The sequence below is a fragment of the Anopheles ziemanni genome, chromosome 2 (assembly GCF_943734765.1).
Source record: "Anopheles ziemanni chromosome 2, idAnoZiCoDA_A2_x.2, whole genome shotgun sequence".
In the NCBI taxonomy this organism is placed as follows: Eukaryota; Metazoa; Arthropoda; class Insecta; order Diptera; family Culicidae; genus Anopheles; species Anopheles ziemanni.
The window spans coordinates 56,774,222-56,794,647 of NC_080705.1; the positions used below are offsets into that span (position 1 = coordinate 56,774,222).

Sequence of the window (20,426 nt, forward strand, 5' to 3'; positions counted from 1 at the left end):
GTGCGCCAGCAGCGGGTCGAACAATCCCCCACGAGCAATGTTGTGTTTTTGGGTGCCTAGTCTTTTTTCTCCTCTCCACTTCCTGCTTTCTATTCGAGCTCCCACTTGCCCCACATAACAACGTCTTTAATGGTTTTCTATTTTCCCAAACAATTCATTCATCCCGGCTCCGTCGCTTCGTGGAGGATGGGTGGGGAAAACCCCGCCCCCAGTGGCGTGGCCATTTTGCTTCCATCTTGTATTTTTCCCGTACTTTCTCTAACCACTCCACTCCAGTTGGTTTTTCGCTGTCAACAACATGTTTGTCACGCAAAACCGTAAGAAGCGTTGGGAAAGCGGATCCATATGATTCTTTTTGGGCCAAAAACTTTCAACATCGGTACCGTAAGAAGACGATGTATTTGTGCGATAGTTTGAGCATTGGGAGAGGAAACATATTTGCGAGAAGCACGTGGTCCGTGGTCTGGCAACCCCAGTGCTGCTTGGTTCGTAGGTATTTTTGAGCAATGGATGGTATGGAAGTTTTCCGTGCCGCTCCCCGTCGTGTTTTGGGTGGTCGATTTCAATAGCATTTTCCACTGGTGACACCGCATGTTTCACATACACACAAACAAACACAAAATCACACATTTTCCCATAAAGTATCAGAAAATAGAAGACTTTTTAGCACTATATCCTAGGGTGATACCATTTGAGTGCGGGTGGGAAGAATCCGGGCGTCATAAACCGCTCCGTGCCGGAATTTTAGTAGCTTCGCGACGTAACGAGCGATGATGAGCGAAGCGATCCGAAGAGGAGGGGGTGGCTTTTCGAGTTTTGGGGCTAATCTTCCATAAAATGCAGACGTGCTGAGCGTTGGAAATGGAACCACTCGATCCGGTGTAGCGGCCGGGCGAAGAGATAAAAGCTTCCCCCCTCTCGCTAGGGGTGGCCGAAGAGGCAGCATCGATCGGTCGCCTCCTTGCGGACACACTTGGCGCTCCGGCTTTTTTTCGTGTGGTCCGGCTGTGGAAGCCGGTCGGTCGAGTTTAGTTTGGCCGAAAGCCGAAAGTGATTTATGATTGGTTGGGAAAAGATGGCAGCATGCATCCGCTTCGCCCGGACCGAGTTGAGTCGAGTGGTGCGGTCAAGCGTGGCGAAACCGGCCAAAAACTGGCCGGAACTGTTCGATGTTTGACTTCCGGCGGCGGGCATTGCTTTCGGTCACATCGCACTTTTGCCGCTGGAAACCAACATCCGGGCGTAGATTTATCGCGCTGCCAAAGGAAGGAGTCAATTTGGTGCTGTTTTGAACAAGCACGAGGACGAGCACGAAGCCCAGCACCAGATACGGTGGCTTCGATGGAAAAGGGATGCTCTCCCGATAGAATGGCTTGGAAGGCGCTCGGCTGGGCGATGGGAAGGCACTGTGGGGGCTGGGGGCTAGATAAGACAACGCCGAAACGAGGGGGAAAAATGGGGTAAGCTTGTTGTGGATTTCTGCTTTTGCGCCCCGAGGTGCGTGGTGCTACCACTTTTCGGAGCCACTTTTGCTATCAGGTGTAGCAGGTGTAATAAACCGAAAAGTGTTTCCGGTCGTTAAGTGGGATGTCGGTTTATTTTTACTTTTTGCTTTACTCCCATTCCTTTCGTTTGTTCCTTTCCGATGGCGTGCTATCGAGAAGATAAAGTTAAATGGTTCAATTGTAGAAAATTGAAGTGCGGCACACTTTCGGCGTGTAAAGACACTGGGAACACAAATCTTGCCGATTTCAAGAGACCTGGTAGGTAAATGCGTTTTCTTGCTCTTCGAAATACGTATATTTTATGTATTTCCGTGAGTAGGCTTTATTACGGTGAGTACCAGCTTCTCTCGTCCAATTTTAAATATATTATATAACTCCTTAAGAGAAACTTTTGCCAAAGTCAGTAAACGTATCGAACCTGGAGAAGGGATTTGAAATTCGTTTAAAAAAGTACGATATAATGTAAAGTAGGGAAAAGAGTATTTAAAACGAAACAACTAGAACTAGAAACCTTGTTTAATGCATACAATAGATCTTGGCCTTGCTTAAAATTAATGCACGACGCACGGTTCAAGCTTGTTCTTGTTTGTGCTATCTTAATGTAAATTAAACATGAGCGTGCCAAGTAGAAAATAAATTTCGATCAATAGCGATAAGCCCTTCTCTTCTCATGTTATTTAACGAGTAATATTTAAAAAAAGTACAAAAAAATCTCAGTATGGCTATACGCTTATCTAACGACTTGAATTTCGTTTTATCGACAAGACTTTTAATGGTTTTCAAGCTCTTCAAGCCCAACAATCTTTCCGGACCCGGAGTCCGGGTAGATGCTATCCAAAATTCGATGAATGCTCCAACACCATCCATCTTTCAATGGTTTGTGAGATGGAAAAAGAAAAGAATCTAAAAGTAATTGTGCAACCAGAAGGGAAACCAACCGGCATGTGCGGGTTGTGTGCGCACGCGGTGAAGGCAGTTTTCATTACATGGATTTTTGCATTAGCCAGCAATCGTCCCACATGGGGCGGAGGAGGATGGCGGAAACCGACGTGACTGAAGCCTGTCAAGGCGGTTTCCTTTCGGTCGGCCCGAAGATTGATGACTTAAATGGAATCGCTTTTGGGAAAACTGCAATCTCTATGGATATCTCGTGATGGCTTTGCCTGGCGCAGGGCTTTCCACCCGGAAGCGTGTGGTTCCCGATGCGATCGAAGCTTTTCCATTGCTTTCAATGTGGCGATGATGTTGATAGAAAGAATTGATTCAAGGAGTTTACGGCACTGGCACCGTATCGGTTGTACGCTCGACACAACACAATGTTGCGCAAAAGAAAAGTGGCCTGATGATGCGAAAGCAAAAACACCAAAGTTTTCTCGAAGGGTGACAGCTCAAATACTCGGGATTGATAATTTAGATACCGAGAATGAATTTTCTTATCCCATTGTTATCGCTTACAAAATCTTTCCATTCGGTAGAACCAAAAAGAAATAAAAACGATAAGATACTAAGACTCCAATATCATCAGTTACGATCATGCGTTTAAAAATGAAGCATTTAGGCTTCATCGCTGTTTTATGGCATCACAACCTTGATGAAAGTTTTGTGTAAAACAAGCATAAAATGTGCTAGATAGGACAAGTTAACATATTTAAAGTAGAATAAGGATACAGTTTTAAATAAGCAAAGTTGGGGTTTAGCTTCTTGCGTTTGAATTGTGAGAATGTGACAGGTTACAGAAAGATGAGGAAAAACAGTTTATAGAAAACGCATTTTGCCATTATATGGCTACACTTGTAAAGGCCCTGGTAATGGTTTTGTACTGAGCAGAAATCTATTATCAAACATTATTTAGATATTCACGAAGGTACAACTAAAGGATTAGGAGAAGTGATAGCTAGAGGAAAGGCGAGAGACAGAGAGAAGGTGTGAGGCATAACGATTGAGAAAGAATAACACGTTGTGTGCGGTAGTATCTCATCCCACGAGATGACATAGTTTTTGGTTGGCTTTGGAAAGTTTTCTATTTTTTTACTCTTTGCATTGCAATTATGCTTGAGACCTTGTACAGCCTTAGTCAACCTTCTGCGGTTGCTGTAGTAGAGAAGGCGACCGATAATTAACCGTTACATAATGTTGACAGTTGGTTTTATTGGTAAGATGTGATATGGCATCGGGAGCAGGAAGGAATGAGCGGGATTGGACCATTTGGTGTACGTTAACCATCCGGCGGTAGGTGAGGCGGTGAGGTTGTGGACGGTGAGCAGCGAGCGAGAGGTGAGAAAGAGGTTGGCGTGTGGTGTGTGGAGTTTGAATTGAGATGGATATTGAATCGTAGGATAAAAATGTAAAACTCCTGTTGAAATTGATTCGTTACGGGGTTTGTGGTCGCAAAGGATGAAACGGGGAGTGTTGGAGACGAGTGAGAATAGTGTCGGTGTGTATTTTCGTGTGTCTGGATAGGATATACATTAAGTGAAAAAAACAACCAATGGAAAAATAAAACTAAAAATTACACAAAAAGAGAACCAAATAAGCGATGGTATAGTTGTGGCGTGTGTAGGATAAGTAAACAGAACTTGCCAACAGATCAAAAGATGTTACCAGGAGGAAAAATGTTCAAAATTTCAATAAAAAACTTCTAATACTGAATATAAGCACACATAATTGTTTGACAAAGTGTGGCGTTGCTCTTTCGAGTAGAACTGTACCATTGTTGCATGCTCAATTTCTTCCAAAGATCATTTGTGTCGTGCACATTATGTACGAACAGGTAGAATAATAAAATGAATATTTTCTGTACGTATACAAACAAAGTTTATAATCTAAGCTTTGATGAGAAATCGTCTAGAGTGTTTATTAATTTTCAAGAGCTGCGTAAAAAAGTCGTTCTGAATATTGTCAGATTAAACACTTTTTCGTTGCAGCACGCAAATCCGCAATTGCCTAGCCAAAAGGAAATATTTCTTGGAAATATCATTCTGAAGCATTGGAACTGCATTCTAAAGACATTATGGTTTATTAAAATTGCGGTGGATGTTGAAAAAAAAGAAAATAAATTAAAAATATGTGAATATTGTTGAAACCCGCAACCTGTCAATGAGAGATGTTGCATTTTGCATCAAACTCGGCCAGAAGAACAAGACGCGGTTCACTAGGATTCGGTATTCACGGCGCGCAAGTATGGACATTTGAGCCAGCTCTGGAATTTGGCGTGCATTTCGGACTTTTGACATGTGTTGGGGCTCCTAGCGCTCCTCCTTTTTGCAGTTATGATGGGAATTACGATATCTTTGCAGAGATTGCAGAATGGATTGACGGAAGGGTGGACAGAATGACGGAATGCGCTGAGTTATAACTAAAAAAGGGTTATGTTTGAAATATGGACGTATAGATAAGTAAAACAAAAAACTATCAGTAGGTTGAACGAATGCGATAACGAAAGTCTTGAAGCTATCCTCGATGCAGATGTCATATGATTCTGATAATGTCGGGGGTGGATAGGAGAATAACAAGCGTTTTTTTACTTTATTTTATTGTGGTAGACTTTGTCTAAAGGAAGAAACAACAAAAAATAGTTCAGCAGAAGAGACTCTAAAATGAAGAGTTTGGACGTTTGGAACAAAACACATCCCAAAAACGAAAAGAAATAAAACTCGATCAAGCTGTCTTTGTGGAACTGAAAAAAGACGTTCAAGTTTTTAGGATAAATGTTCTTTTATTTTTTTCGCAAAAAAACTTGAGTGAAGTTAGGATTTGTCTCCGTTGCATAAAGGTGTATGACAATGCTGTTATATCGAGCCGTTCAAACCTTTACCGGGGATAGTGAGAGATAGAGATAGAGTGAGTGTTCGAGTGGGTGTGAAAATACGAAATGTTTTGCACGCAAACTTTCTCGCCCGATCCATCGCCCTTGGGTGGGGGTGGGCTGGCGTTCGGCGGACGGTGTCTCAATCGTGTCTCGAACTGCCGAGAAGAGCGTTGGAAGCGAGGGCAGTAGCGCAGTGATGCTATCAACTGTACCCAAAGTATCTGACAAATCGGCAGATGAAAGAGATATCTTGTCGGTCGCTCTTGATCGTGTTTCAGGGACGTTTCGTCGTGTATGTACTATATGTATTTTAATTTTTGTTATCGGTTACAATTAAGTTGATTTGAATTTTTATAAGTTGTTTAATTTTTTTGCTTTTGTATGAATTACAGTTGTTTACAAATCCTTTCAGTTTTCAACAATTACAAATGATAATGGCTTTATTTTTGTTTGAAGCTACTCATTGATTAACAAAGTTATCCGGCTGCACATATCTATTCTGGAGAATTTGCTAATATTTGGTTTATGATTCTTATTTTATTTTTATTTTATTTTTTGCTCAAAGCAACACAAAAGAAACGTTCAACTTGAAAAGCTTGCAGTAGTGTGGACGTTACAAAAAACAAACGTATTAGATTGTGAGCGAAGGCTATATCAGTGATCGGATTTGTAAAGCTGGTTTTTGGTTTGGAAAATTTAAGTTTGCCAATACGAAGCGTACGTGAAACATAACGATCGTAACCCGATCGAGGGAGCGGGTGAGCGTGAGGCATGTTGTATTATCACACACATAAACACACAATACACATAATGCTTATTAGTGTGCGATAAAGCTTCAGCTGCAGGTTTGTCAGAAAAAGGACAATAAAGCACAGAGGTGAAAGCTTCCGTGAAACATGTCGTACTTTTTGTCGCGGCGGGGAGGGGGTTGCAGAAAAAGTTAAAAAAACGTTATTAAAAAAAATTGTCCTGGAACGCGACACACTTGCGCTGGTGTGCGTTCCGTGCGTCGCAGCAAAGATTGTCCGGTGTTTTTTTGTAGCGGTTCCCCCTCCTCCAATCATAAGAGGGGTACCCGCACGGAGCCCTGGAACTCTCCGTCGCGGTCATTGCACGAACCACGATTGAGCAACAATCGTTTGTTTTCCGCACTTTCCGAAAGTGTCAAGTTGACGCGGGCAACCGGAAGTTCTGCCGCTGCCCGGGAGTCGTCCTTTTCTTCGCCTTTCGGTTAAATGGCGCGTGGATTTGCGCGTGTGATTTTCTTTGGTTTTGCTTCGGGAGCGAGTGTTCCTAGCAGTGGGTGTACGTGGAGCGTTTGGCGGTCGTTTGTTCAAAGTGTTCGTAGTTGTTGGTACTTGTCAGTGTTATGAGAGTTAGTTTGTTTTGGTGCTGCACGGTGGCAACGCCTGAGTAGATACTTACAGCTTTCTATCTCTATATGACATAATTGTCTATCCATTGGAAAATATTGTAAATTCATTGGACATGATGCTGTGATTGTTAATCTGCAATAGTAATAAGCATAATGAGACAACGTGTACTTACAATAAAATCCAATGTTCTTTTTTGCGTTCTTATAATTGCAATAGGTCTTCGCTGTAACGTGTGTGTAAGTGGTTGGTGTGGTTTTTGTGTGTAAGAGAGAGAGAAAGAGATAGTGTGTGTGTGTGTGTGTGTGTGTGAGGATTTGGGGGCATTGCAAGGGGAAAACCGTTTGACGGTATTTTACTAACAACGGGGAAAGTGGTTGGAAGGTGTGCTCGAGATGTCACTTCATCGTTTCCGGTAGCTCGAGGAGAGTACGTGACTTAGTGAGTGTTGTTTGTGGGGCAGTTTTCATTATTTAAACCATTCGGTTCATTTGACTGTAGGCATTCATACACAATACGGGCACGCGTGTCTCCGGAAAAGCCCGGAGCATACGGCCGTGCGGGAAAGTGAGTGGGTTTGCTTGACTATTTGGGTAAACGCTTGTGTGGAAAAGGTAGGGATATTCAAACGAGGGAAGAACTGGATGGGTAACATTAGTTTTTTTTTTCAAACTGTTGGTGGCAGGATGGCAATCAGTATGCGTTTCTGAGGCAAGAGCATATGTAAACGAGAGTTGCTGCAGCATAGTGAATGTGTGTTTGTGTGTTTCTTTTTTTTTTTATAAATTTAATTATAGATGTTACTTTAGAATAGATAAGATCACATCAAAGTAGATCGGTGTGCGACCCAGGGGTGCCCTGAATGCACCTCCCGGGCTGTCCGCCCCACTTCCAAACATACACACACACACACAGTGTCGCGCATGCTCGACCGGGGTGTGTATGGGAAGAAGTGGGACGCGCTGGCGTCGATTGAATTTGGAACTCAGGCGACCGATTGGTGTCTATTTGATAGGAACTTCACTTCAGGTTTCGGTGACTTAAAACTAAACACTTAAGGAACACGAGGAAGGACGAAGGCACGGGGTTATAACGCACCGTTGCACAGCAGGCTGGGCCAGTTCCTAATTGAAGCATTCTTTGGTTTTCGCCCTTCGCCAGCCTGCAATGGCAACGGTTTGATGGAATTGTATCGTCCCAGTTGCGGAAACCCGAAACGGGACGATACAAGACGGTTGCGGGAAAACGGGGAAAAGCTAGCAAAAAACCGGGGGAAGGTGGGAAAGGTTCTAAGACGGGACGGCTAGGTAACGGGCAGCGGAGGGTGACACATCGAAAACATTAATAAACTCAAAACCAATGCACGGGGCGGCAACGGGGACGAACGCAAGATGGGGACTTTTAAAAAACGACAGTTATTAGTAGTAATAGTAGGAAACGAACGCTTACCGAATACTTCTAGTTATTGATCCAGAATGATGTATTCTTATAAATTCATTACTAGTTGTTGCTATGTGAAAGTATGATTGTTTCTCGTTTACAAAAAACGTGTCGGGTACCCAAATATTCTTTATGAACTCAGATCCAACTGATAACGTTTCAACACCCGGCCTTTTTCTGTAAGCTAAACGGGGATCAGTCCAAAATTGTCGGAAGTAAAAATCCAATGTGAAATCCTGCGATGTGGGTGGCCAGTTTTGCGAGCGTTGATTTTTTTGGGGTTTGGTTTTGTTTTCGGTTCGATCGAGAAAGCAGGTTTGGGTGGTTTGCAGGATGTTGGTTTGGCGGTTTCGCGGATGGTTTTTTTGAATACGAATCAGAGCGATGTTCCAAGTACGTCGTGTGCGCGCGTTGTCGGGTAACGATGTTACATCGATCGTGATCGGTTGCGAATGTGTGTAGTTTTTAACGATAAAAATGGCGTTTGATGTTTTGTTGGCAAGTGATTTGTTTTTTTTTTTGTTTTCCGATCGGTTTTGATGACAGGGCCAGATCAGAGACGTGTTCCGATTCGGGTGACGCATTTTGCGTGTGGCAATTTAGTATTCATGATGAGCGGGGTCGATTTGGTTGAAGAACGGAATTGGATCGTTTGTTCGGTTTGTTAGTTTTTGTTTTTGGTCGGAATTTTAAGCACGACAACCATACAGTAAACATTTTACATTTTCGTGGACAGGTTTTCAAAATACGATACATTTACGCACCGAAGATGTGAGGTGAGGAGAAAGAGAAAGAAACGAGAAGAGAAAGAGAGAAAAGAGAGAGAGAAGAACACGTTATAATTTTTTCAGGCTCTTTCTTTACTTCCGGTTTAGAGAGGGAGTGGTTTTCTTTTTGTGGGAAAGGAGAACTAGGAAGGGATCAAACATGGGGTTGGGCGGGGTAGGGTTCACTCTTTTCATAACTATTTTCGTTGAGCCAATTACGCTCATAAGGAGCCATGTTCAATTGTTATCTTTTTCGTACAAAGGTTTTTTTTGTTTGTTTCATTGATACTACAAAGTTATACTATTTTGGAAAAGTAAAGCTTAAGTTAAATTTTTGAAAAGTCTCGTTAGCTTCGTTCGTTAGCTTTGCACGGACTGTCCGTTTGGAAGTATTTGTTTCTCGCGTTGAACTTAAATTTACTTTAATAATACAGAACTGAACAAACACCAATACATCTACGTACACAGGTTTACATTAGGGATAATATACGGTTATAATATGCATACTGTGAAACGGTTATACATTGGATGAGCGGATGGTAAACACAGATCGGGTAAGAAGAATGGCACATAAACGGTAGTGTAATGCAAAGCTATTGCATTTGTGAGTAGGTAGTCGAATGGTGATAAAACATTAAAATGAAAATATTCATTAAACGTCCAATCAACACTTAATGTTGTGTTCGTGAGCAGGCGGCTCGAGGGAGTTCTCTCTCGAGGGATAATGATTAGCCGAATGAAAACATACTGTTCGCTAGTTTTTGTTAATGCTTTTGTACGGTTGGTATGGAAAGCAGTTCCGGACTTCTTTCTGTCATAGTGGAAAGGCCGTTTGCTTCGGTGAAATGAACAATAGTTTTGACCGGCCTGGGTGCATGGTTGTGTGCTCTGGGAAAGGGAGGTTGACGGTTGTAAAATGTATGTTTAATTCTCATTTCATTCTGCTGGTGATGCGAAGGATGTATGTCCTTCGTCTCGCTGGGTGTGTATTGGATAGGAGGAAAGCTCTAAGATTAAACCATTTAACCAGTTCCGGTTCGTAAGGGCTGGTGAGCTGGTGCGATAAAGTAACCGAAACGGTACATCCTTCAGAGAATTGTGGACTGATAAGTATGTTTGCTCGTATATACACATATAAATATTTGGAGTGTGGACAAGTAGGCACGCTATTACGATACGGATGCGAATAATGATACATTGATAAATGTGTGGCATGTATGAACGCTTGTTTACATGAAATAAAAAAAAGGCAAAAACATCGAAAACAATCACAAAAGAAGCGATGGCGCACAGAACGAATTGGCGGTTGAATTGCTGTTAACCGAACATGGCGTAAAATGATGATGATTGCTGATGGTTGGATGGAATCGAAAAGGACCTTTCCATGGGAAACATGTTTGTATGCATGATTTGGGGGAATGAGTGACGCTGGTATTGATCTTCAATCGATCAGAAGGGACTGGGGATGAGCTGTGGGTTGGAGGGTAAGTCTTGGGGAGGGGTGACACCGTGACAATGCAGGGTGGGTTCTAAGAGAAGTCTCCAGAAATATATTGGCTGTTTGGATTCTCTCGTTGGTTGAACGGCACTGGTAAGGTGGAGGGAAGGGCGCTCGATAACGGAAACGTTAAACGTCTTCTGGAACGAATAAAACACAAACTTACACGCACACCGTTAACCGATATGAATAAAGACAATCGTATGTGTACAAACAAAACGCAACTGCAGGAAATCAAATGGTCGGAAAAATACGAATGATCCATCGTCGTGGATCGCAAGCAAGCTTTCAAATTAATGTTGAATCCCACATTACTTCAAAATGGGGTAAACGTATGGAATTCAGGCCGACGCAAGATTCTTTTGCCGCTGATGGTTTGAGGGAGGGTAGAACATTTTTATTTCTTGGACCGACGGATAGGCTCGCTCTGGGAGTGTGTTGGTTCGATACGGCTCCGGGGGAAAACACAGGATGGGCAGCTCAAGTTGAAGTACTGTACTTTGTGAGCGTCATCGCCGGGATTATGGTAGGTGATGGTTTATTGCTTTGTAATTCCTGCAACAGGACATGTTTTTGCACACACATATAGAAACGGTTTTTACGGGAGGAGCAGCTATTCACACAACTACGTACGGTGGTAGATACCGAGATTCGAAGCTCGAATGGAAAAGCGATATCATAAATCAAGACAAAAACGCACACACACACGCACACGAAAACGCATTCCACCGCCCCATGGCACTAGCGAGCCTCAGTCCTTGCGAGGTGCTTGGCGGTGATGGCGATGCACAGTTCGGGCGTCGGATTGAGTAGGTCTGGCTGTGTTCTATTATTGTTTTTCGCGACCGCACAATCCATTCTAGCGCTGTTTACGCGGTTTATTTTGGACAGCGTTGGTTAGACACAGTCAAAAAGTGGAGGACAGTAAATCTGCACGTGATCAAAACAAGATATCGAACAAAAAAAGGCAGGAAATTGTCAAAACTCACGGCAAAATACGAACTAAGGCTTTAACAATGGCGAAGTAGGTAAACTATGTTAAAACAAATCATCATTGAAAGACTAAACATTCATATAAAATTATCAATTCACGATATTATTGTACCGTTATATCGTGTTGTACTGGATGGTAGTTTTGAGAAGATATAAACATTATTTGCTGAACGCAACCATAAATAATGTAACTAAAGAGACACTTAAAATAACACACGTGGCATAAGGACATAGTTAAAAAGGAACAACAATAACGTCGCAAAATTGTTAACAACTGCAGATTGTTTTTCTAGCATCTCGAGTCGTATATTCGGGTTTAATGCTATCACGTGATGCTCAATAGCATACACAATAGGAGCATCCTAGACATACGATTCAAAGTTAAAATTCGGTGTTAAAATCTTTGACTTTATGTTTCAAAGTTAGAATTTTGAGATCATAATTTTCCCTTTGAATATCTTTTCTAACAATCATTAGAGATCATCATACATAATGGCAAGTCTTTTCGAGCGTTCATTTACCAAGAGCTTAAATATCATATAGTTTAAGACAGTTTACAAAGCTCCAGAATTGAAACTACTTGCTTAAGGATAAACATTATTTTAAGTGGCATTATAAACTCCATAAAGAGAATAAACGAAAAACCAATGTACAAAAATTGCATATGAAAGAAAAAGAAAAACAAAACTGGTCAACAACTAAAATTTATTATGTTGGAAAATGTCAACAAGAAGACATCTATTATGTTTAAAATAATAAGTTACTGTACAAAAATAAGTCCCAAATGCACACATAACTGTGCTTTAGATCTAGAATTTTAGTTACAAATTAACACATCATTAACTGTATTTTGAATTGTTACGAATTGAAAGACATCGGAAAAAATGATGGAAAAAATTTGCTTAAAAACTCTGCCATACAGGCTGTCCGTCACGTCCTGCAGTGACAATAAGTTGGTATTTTTATTCCGTTAGTAAATGTTAGCATTTTGGCAAACAAACATTGAATTCTTGATATTAAATCTGTTATATTTGAATGATTCTATTTGTGAGTTCTATTTTGATAGATGCTTTTAAACATTCTTCAACAAGGAAATACCATTTCAGCTGGTCTTTCATCCCTTACCAGCATTGTGCTAGATAGATGTTTGCAAAACGTTGGTAAACAATTCTAAATGCAATGGAAAAGTGAGAAACCGAGTACGACACCAATGAAGCTGTTAAGAAAAATTGAAAAAATAAAATGTAGAACAGATATAAACATGAAAACAGAGTACGATCGAAAATTAACTCGTAGAAAAGTGTATTAAGAGCGAACGGGTAAATTGTCAGTCCAAATAGAAAATGGAGCGATTTGTGTAAGGAATCAAAGAAAGGCGGCAAATATTGGTCTAGCACGCCAGTCGACCAGCAGACGCAAGAAACGACGAAGAAGTAATAAACAAATTCACACACGGTCAAACGGCGGCGCTCAGTTATGTTTTATCGACAGTTAAACGGTATGAACAGTGAGGAAAAAAAATCAAGATGAACAAAAACAAAGGTGGTGGAACGAAACGTGGTGCACCGGGGCGAGGAAATCGAACCAAGTGGAAAAGGTTCGGCTTCGCAGCGCAAGGAGCACATCGGTGAGGTCGATGATGATGATATTAGATAGATAGGTTGATAGATAGATAGATAGATAGATAGATAGAATGGAGCGGCGCAGGGTTAAATATGTTCGGCATTTGAGGCGGGTCGTTATATGGCGTTACGATTACGAAACACGCATGCACACAACCAGCGTATTCAGGGTTGTGAGACGCAAAACAAGGCAAACCACAAAAGAAAAACGAATCGAACGGAAGGCGAACCACGGACGGCAAGGACCACTGTGGCGTCTTGCCCGGTGCCACGAACACGGGCACCGGAGTCGGCAGGAAGCCATTTGTGTCGAAACGATGGAAAGTGAGGTTGGCGAGCCACTGGCAGGCCGATCGACTATCGGTCAGTTAGCAACCTTTCGAACGTTTCCTTGATTGATCGTTGTTGTAGCAGATTCTGCTCTGGTGTGTGTTTTCTTTTGTACTCAGTGTGTGTGTGTATGTGTGTATTGTGAGTAGTTTTTAGATGTTCTGGTACTTTGGTACCAAACGTGTGATGAGTGTTGTTGCAAAGGAAACGTTAGACTGGCTGATGTCAACTTCCGGCTCAAGAAGTGGTTCGTTGACGATTCAGAAATGAAACTGAAAATAAGACAAAACCCATACAAAACGTAGCGTCACACGCACACGATAATACACACACACACACAGACAAACACAGTGACACTTTTTAATATAATTCTCATAACGCGTTTGAACCGGTTTTGACGGCAGCTACAAGCGAGGTAGCCAATTTAAGTACATCTTTTTGTTATTCTCATACACTCGGGCGTTTTTTTTCGAAAAGACCTGAACAGTACAAACGCGGCAACGTAGTTGTGAAACTTCGAGCCCTCAGTGAGACAAGATAATCGAGTTGCGTAGTGATAGATTGTAGAGCACAGCCGTAGGAATCGGGTGGAAACGCCGATGGCCCTAGTGGCAGGTGTCATTTCCGGTCCAATTGTGTATGGTGCGCGGATTCTGCCGACTGGAGGGGATATGGCATTACAATTGATATGTTAAAGTGCATAAAAGTGAGCCGCATATCGGCAGCATTCTCATCTCAACGATCGTTTCCATCGAACAATGTCACTAGGAGTGAACGAAAAACAAACACCGATCTAAACATCTGAATTGTAACGAAGCGTTTGAGTGGAATTCAATATAAACGGGCAAATCAAAGCAGAACGGCAAAGGGATTCCCTAGGGGCTGTGTACGTGTCATATGTAAACGTACAGCAAACAGGTACGAGGAACGAGTAACGCGTAAGATTGGAATAGTATGTATACTAATCGCTGACATCAGCCGGCGTAAGAAACATAATACAAACGTTTAATACGAAAATGGTAAAAGCATCTCGTTGAACCATAACACAAGGAGGCGGCATAACCGCTGGCAGTCAGTTATTCTTTTATGAATATGCTTGGTCGAACAGTTTCGTCATCGAAATTTGTTGTTCCCATCGTAGCGAGTAGATATCAGGCAAACGATAAATAAATACACACTCATATGCATTTGATGTAAATATATATGTCTATGCACACTTACAACGAACAGCAAAAGGTTAAGAAAGAGATACAGACAGCGAGAGAAAGGAGAATCGGACAGATTGCAAAATAGTGCTCTGTAGTTTGGGCTAATAAACGTAGAACAGCCTTGCAGTCCAACGCCTCCAAAGAGAACTCCGAGATATCCAGCGATCCTTTTGATGGTGCTGTCGTGCAAGGCAGCAGTCCTTTTGCTTGTTCTTTTTTTCATGAAACTTCATCGATAGCTCGGAAAATTTTTATTTGTAAAGAAATTTTTTTGTTAGTTTTTGGGCTTTCACTATATTTTAGAAATAACGAGCGTATCATAGGTCAGTTTATATAACTGATGTCGGACTTTTTTAATATCAATAGAGCGGGATGTCCTCTATTTGTTTTGCTTTCTAAGTTTTTCTTATTTTTTTAGTAGATTTAGGCAATATTGGGGGTGTTTGGGCGGTAAGGGTTATGGACGAATAGCATTTATGTAAATAGTTGGACACGGTTCTATGTACCATTAGCACTTCCGACACTGAACTGATACTCAGCACATACATTGTAACACCAACCTCCACCGGGGGACCTGGAACAGAGTTTGCAATTCGATATGAATTTGGTTTGATTTTTGTTTGTTTGTTTTGTTTTGTATCTTGTCGCTTGTGCAGATATTGCGTTGGGGATTTTGGGACGCCGGACGAAACGATGGGGACCACCTATACCGGGAGAGTTTGACGACTGAACACGACACCTATGACGATATGACACCTATGCCCGCCCTACCAGAAGAAGTCCCGGGAAACGATACGACTGTTTGCGCACACATTTTGCCATTTGACACCGCACAAACGATGGTCTTGGAGGACCGAGAAGACGGGGAATGTATCGTCCGTACGCGGGATCAACGACAGTAGTGGAAAGACAGTGAGACAGTTGAAGAGGAAAATATGGATGAGACACATACGTTGCGGGTTAGATTGTATGATTCATCAGCGGCCAGGGAGTTTTCGACGGCCACCATGATTTTGTGATGAAACGAGAGAGAAATGCTACGATAGGTTGGGAAATTATTTCAGTCTAGTACACGTTTGGCATACTTTTTCATTTTAACCGATGCTGTATTATGTTTTTAATGGCTAGATTATAGAACGGCTATTGTGGTGTTTTTTCTTTGGATTATTTTTCAGCCTTTCAGGTTAAGAAAGTGAATACGATGTTTGATAGTGGATTCAACGTTCATACACATACAGCGCAATGTTCTTGGGGTAGTTTCTTTAGAATTATTTTTAATAAAATCTGGTGTTTAAAATATCATAACAAATGATGTGCAGAAATATTAGTTGATTATGAAATTTAAGGATATCTTTATCCTATATTTAAAATACTTAAATTGAATTTATTTAATTTAATTAGTTCAATTAAATCTAAAATTCATGAATATACAAATAAAACAAAACAAACATGACGAAACAAATCAAGGAGATGAAATGAACTCTAGCGAGAAAGTCTTCAATAATTTCACTCATTTTCTTAATCAGGTAAACCTAAAGAATTCATAAGGGAGCATCGAAAAAAAAACAAAGAAATGGTCAAGTTTCATTTGCACTTCTTTGTAAACGACGAGTTCGAGCAGACTTTGCCAAAACAAGTTATTGAAAAGCGTGTGCCGTGTCAACCCCTTTTGTGATGATTTGTGGGGGACCAGTCGATGCGCCGTAGTCTAGTTTTTAAAAAGATCTAATTGATTTGTGCAATATAATTGTCATCAAATGTTACATCGGATGAACGAGTGGGGGAACAATATCCAACCCGTGATGCTTTTCAGGGGTCACGAACTTTCGCTGTACGATCGTTTTTCCTTTGGTTTGTTTTTTATTCAACATATTCTTGCGTCGCTTCGTGTGCGAGTGAGTGTGCGTGAGGAAAAACAAAACGGAAAATTTGATTGAGGGCGCAGTTGTGAAACGCTGACGGAACACATACGGCTACGGTTCACTGGTATGTGAATCAAAGATAGACAAGGTGACAGATAAAAAGGGAACAAGAGAAAGAGAGAGAGAGAGAGAGATAGATAAAGAAGGAAGGATAGAAAAACTATATTAATGTAGTGGGTTTAAAAAGGAAAAGGTAAAAGACAATGCTGCTATGCAGAGCCCACGCAGAGGTCGCATAAAAATGCGGCAAAGAACTGGAGCAAGACGTCAACCAGTGCCACAGCTTTAGAGCCACTCGTTTCAAGTGCCCACGTGCCGGAACAAAGTGGATTCAGGTGCATCGGATTCAGGAGAGGAAAATCGGGTCGTATAAACTATCGCTGGCTTTAGCAGCAAAGGCCGTTAAAACAATATTTTACTACCATCAATTCACGTTATCCGAACCATCCAAAATCCCCTTGGTCATAAAATTCGCTTAATATGGTGATGGAGGTAAATTTAAAAAAAATATATACTTAAGGGCACTTTAAATAAAAAAATGCCCCAGATTTAGTAGAAACAAAACCATTAAAAGGGTGTTGAAAACGCTGATGCACTTCTACTCCAAAAACCCATTCATTTCCATTTGTTTGTTTGCGATGTTGGATCGCGGGGTTGATTTTCTTGACTTTGCAAATGATAATGGATGGAAAACGCAAATTTCCATGGTCTGGTTGGAATTTTTTAAAAACAGAGGTATAATAATTTTAATTTATAAATAAGGAACAATGCTTGCTTTCAGTTTGTTGTTTTTTGAACTTCAATAAACCGGCACGTCTTTAAAATGGCACGCCAAACTGACGAATTTCCAACCGGACTGCTCTATTCTACGGAAGATTCGGTGGGTGCAAGTGCCACCTTGTCAACCGGCCTGTGACAGTCGGTCTCAATGCCGAAAATTGTCTGTGACTTCACCCCGAGGTTGGCCGAAAGTTGGTCTTTCGCACATTTTGTTGGAGTAATTGGAATGGCGGTTGAGCTTGACACTGGGGGTTTGAGGAAAACTGGAGAGAGAGAGAGAGAGAGTTAAAGAGAGAGAGAGAGGGACAGAGAGAAAAAGAAGGAAAACGAGCGGGCCCTGTGGAACTTCGTCCTGGGGATTTTCTTCATGAGGCGTACGGGGAGAAGGGAGGTTTGCCGCAGACTTAATTTGAAATGCATTGCTTTTGCCCTGTTTGCATGTTGGTTCCAAACTGACGTGCGGCGATTCCTACAATTGCATTCCAAGAGCCGTTGTCCGAACGGAGTCGGTTTGGTTGAGTCTGCCAAAAGCTTAGGCACGTCGGAGGCTGATTGTGGGATTGGGTATGTGATGGGTAGACTGTATGAGGTTTTGACCATCGGCCTTTTCGGCATGGCACATTGCTTGCCGGTCCTGTTTGCGACAGAGTTTCAGTTGAAAGTGTTGAAAGAGGAAAGATTAACACTGCTCTGTGCGGGAGTTTGGGCAGCGAGTGGCTGGCAAGGGTGCTGATTGGGTCGGTGGGCTTCACTGGCGTTGACGTTAGGACTATTTCATGGCTCTGATTTGCCACACCAATGCTTGAATGCAATTATCTGTAAATCCGTTGCCAATCAGTACTGACCCGTTGCAACTACTATTTTGCGCCGTCGTTTTAATAAACAATGCCCAGAGAGACCAACCCAACAAACACCCGTGACCGTTGTGTGTATATGTGTGTGATTTTGTTACACTAAGCAGTGTTAAACTGTTCCAGTGATCGAAATGGAACTGACTCTCGAGGGAAATTCGATTCGCCTGCTTGCCCTGCACGGATCAAGAGATGATGCTGAAGAATGAATGTTTCCCTTTCCAATGAATGTGACGCAGTTGAAAGATATTGTAAAGATAAAAATAGAATATGCCTTTCATGTACTTAGTGTTTTTAAGTGTATCAAGCTAAAAAGAACGAAGAACGGTGTACATTTGTTCGGGTGTTTGAATGTGAAACAATCAAAAAGAAGGTCAACGGTAGCTATTAATGGCGTGTAAATAAACCAGTACAATTGTCCATCTACTGGCGTTGTTCAGTGTGGTTGTGGTATATTTGTTATTCAACGTTAAAAGTGCTTAAAAGGTGGATTGCGTTAGTGTCACGAGGGTGTCTGCAAGGTGGCGTGTTGGTTGATTTTCTATTCAGTATTCGATACGAGAAGGAGTGCTTTTGCTAACGATTATGGCAAACAAGACACAAGGTGATCACACAGGGTTATGGGTAAATAGAACGATGACGGTTGTGTGAGCACAAACCTAGCAGGTTCAGTAGGATAACACAAATTCCAATAGAACGAAAGCATAAACATGAGTTGAGTATTTTACAAAATATAGGAAGGGTAAATAAAACATATCATCGTAAAAACACAACCGCATCCGTTGGAGAGCATTGTCTGGAACATTCGCTACTAAAAAATGGATGGCGTCAATAACTTCGTTTTTGTTTGTTGGAACACACGATTATTTAAGTAATCTGCTATTACAATGGAAGCGGCATAAATTGCAAGACACATTTCACCAATGATGGTGTAACGGCGAGAGTTAAATAATAAAATTATTATTCAATCGAGCAGAGGCGTGATTATACCAGAGGTTTGAGTTGTTGATGTTGATAGATGGTTTCATAAAAAAAATAATGAATATCAAAGGGGAAAAAACTATGATAATTCAACAAACTTTTCGGGTGAAGCTTGAAACATAAATTAAATCAGTTAGTTGGTGATGAACACGGATGATAAAAAGAACGCAAAAACGCACAAGCCGTTTTATATTTAATTGAAGGAAGACCACAGCCCCTGAAGGCAGGAACTCCTACGTTCGGTTGCGCATAATAGGGAAACAAAACGGTGAAACTGAACTAATAACACATGAATCACAAGGTACAAACAGTACGGGAAGCCGACGAGAAAACGTCCTTCACTGCAGCGCTCTCTACTGCTGTGTGTCGTAAACTATGCTTATTTGGTTTAATGTGGCATATGTACGAATTGATTGTTAGAGGCGAGTTAGAAGTGTTGGGACGTTGGCTAACAAACGGTTGCATTACTTGGACGTTGGAACCAAACTAGACAAAGAAAACCCTTCAGCGACTAGGAGGTTTGGGGGCTTAGGATAGGAGGTAGTAGCTCTGGGCAGAGCAGGTACGTAGTCATATGAATTGTACCATTTTAACTTCAGACAGCGAACTGATAGACAGCACATACATGGTGACTCCCACTTCAACCGGCGGTCCTGAAACACGGATAGTGTGGTAAAAAGAAAGAACATAATACATCAGATTTGAGGAGAGTTATGAAGTTAAGATTTGTTTAAATAGAATACTGTAAAACAAACGAAATTGACAGCCGTCGGGTCAGTAAGAGTGGCTGGCAATCCGAGGCGCTCACGGATGGTGGACAATGGAATAGAAAAAAAGGACATAAAACAACGGCAGGCAGAAGTGAAGAGTTTCGTCATTTCCATAGCTGAAGTATTGGCAAATCACTATGAGCTTATGTAACGGGTACGTGGGAAAAGGAGGTCTCTCTACGGCGCAGGGAACATTCCACCCGAAGCCATACTGCTGGATGTTCAGCGGGAAACAGTGTTGTTTTGAATGTTGTTTGGTTAATGAACACACTTTGCAATAAGAAAAGGAAAAAGCCTTAAGAGAACAATCACCAAAACACAACAAAAAACAAAAACGACTCGAAACTGGAGAAAACATACATGTTCTGGCAAACATAGGGGGGATGCAAGAATCGACAACAGAAAGGAAAAGAAAATAACAAAACTCGATAATGCACACAACACAGATAGTTTCCGCAGACTGTATTCTGTCTCGTGGAGGTCTGCCTCGCTCGTTCCGCACCGGCATCGACTTCGTGCGGGTTTTGGGGCGCGGAATGCAAGAACATTCTTGAAGCGTCAAACGAGATGTTCGCAAA

The 20,426-nt window shown here is 41.7% G+C and overlaps 1 protein-coding gene across 2 annotated transcripts in view; it reads right to left on the reverse strand.

Moving 5' to 3' along the window:
* Positions 1-20,426, reverse strand: part of LOC131282933 (gamma-aminobutyric acid receptor subunit beta) — a 62,968-nt gene that overhangs the window by 23,937 nt on the left and 18,605 nt on the right. The window contains exons 3-5 of one of the 2 annotated variants that reach the window (XM_058312479.1): positions 19,664-19,731; positions 8,136-8,362; positions 6,739-6,821 (exon numbers count right to left, since the gene is read on the reverse strand). In XM_058312479.1, coding sequence (XP_058168462.1) covers positions 6,739-6,821; positions 8,136-8,362; positions 19,664-19,731 — 378 coding nt within the window. Of the gene's footprint in view, positions 1-6,738; positions 6,822-8,135; positions 8,363-15,050; positions 15,119-19,663; positions 19,732-20,426 lie in introns of both variants that reach the window. The other variant, XM_058312480.1, reaches the window with a different exon arrangement.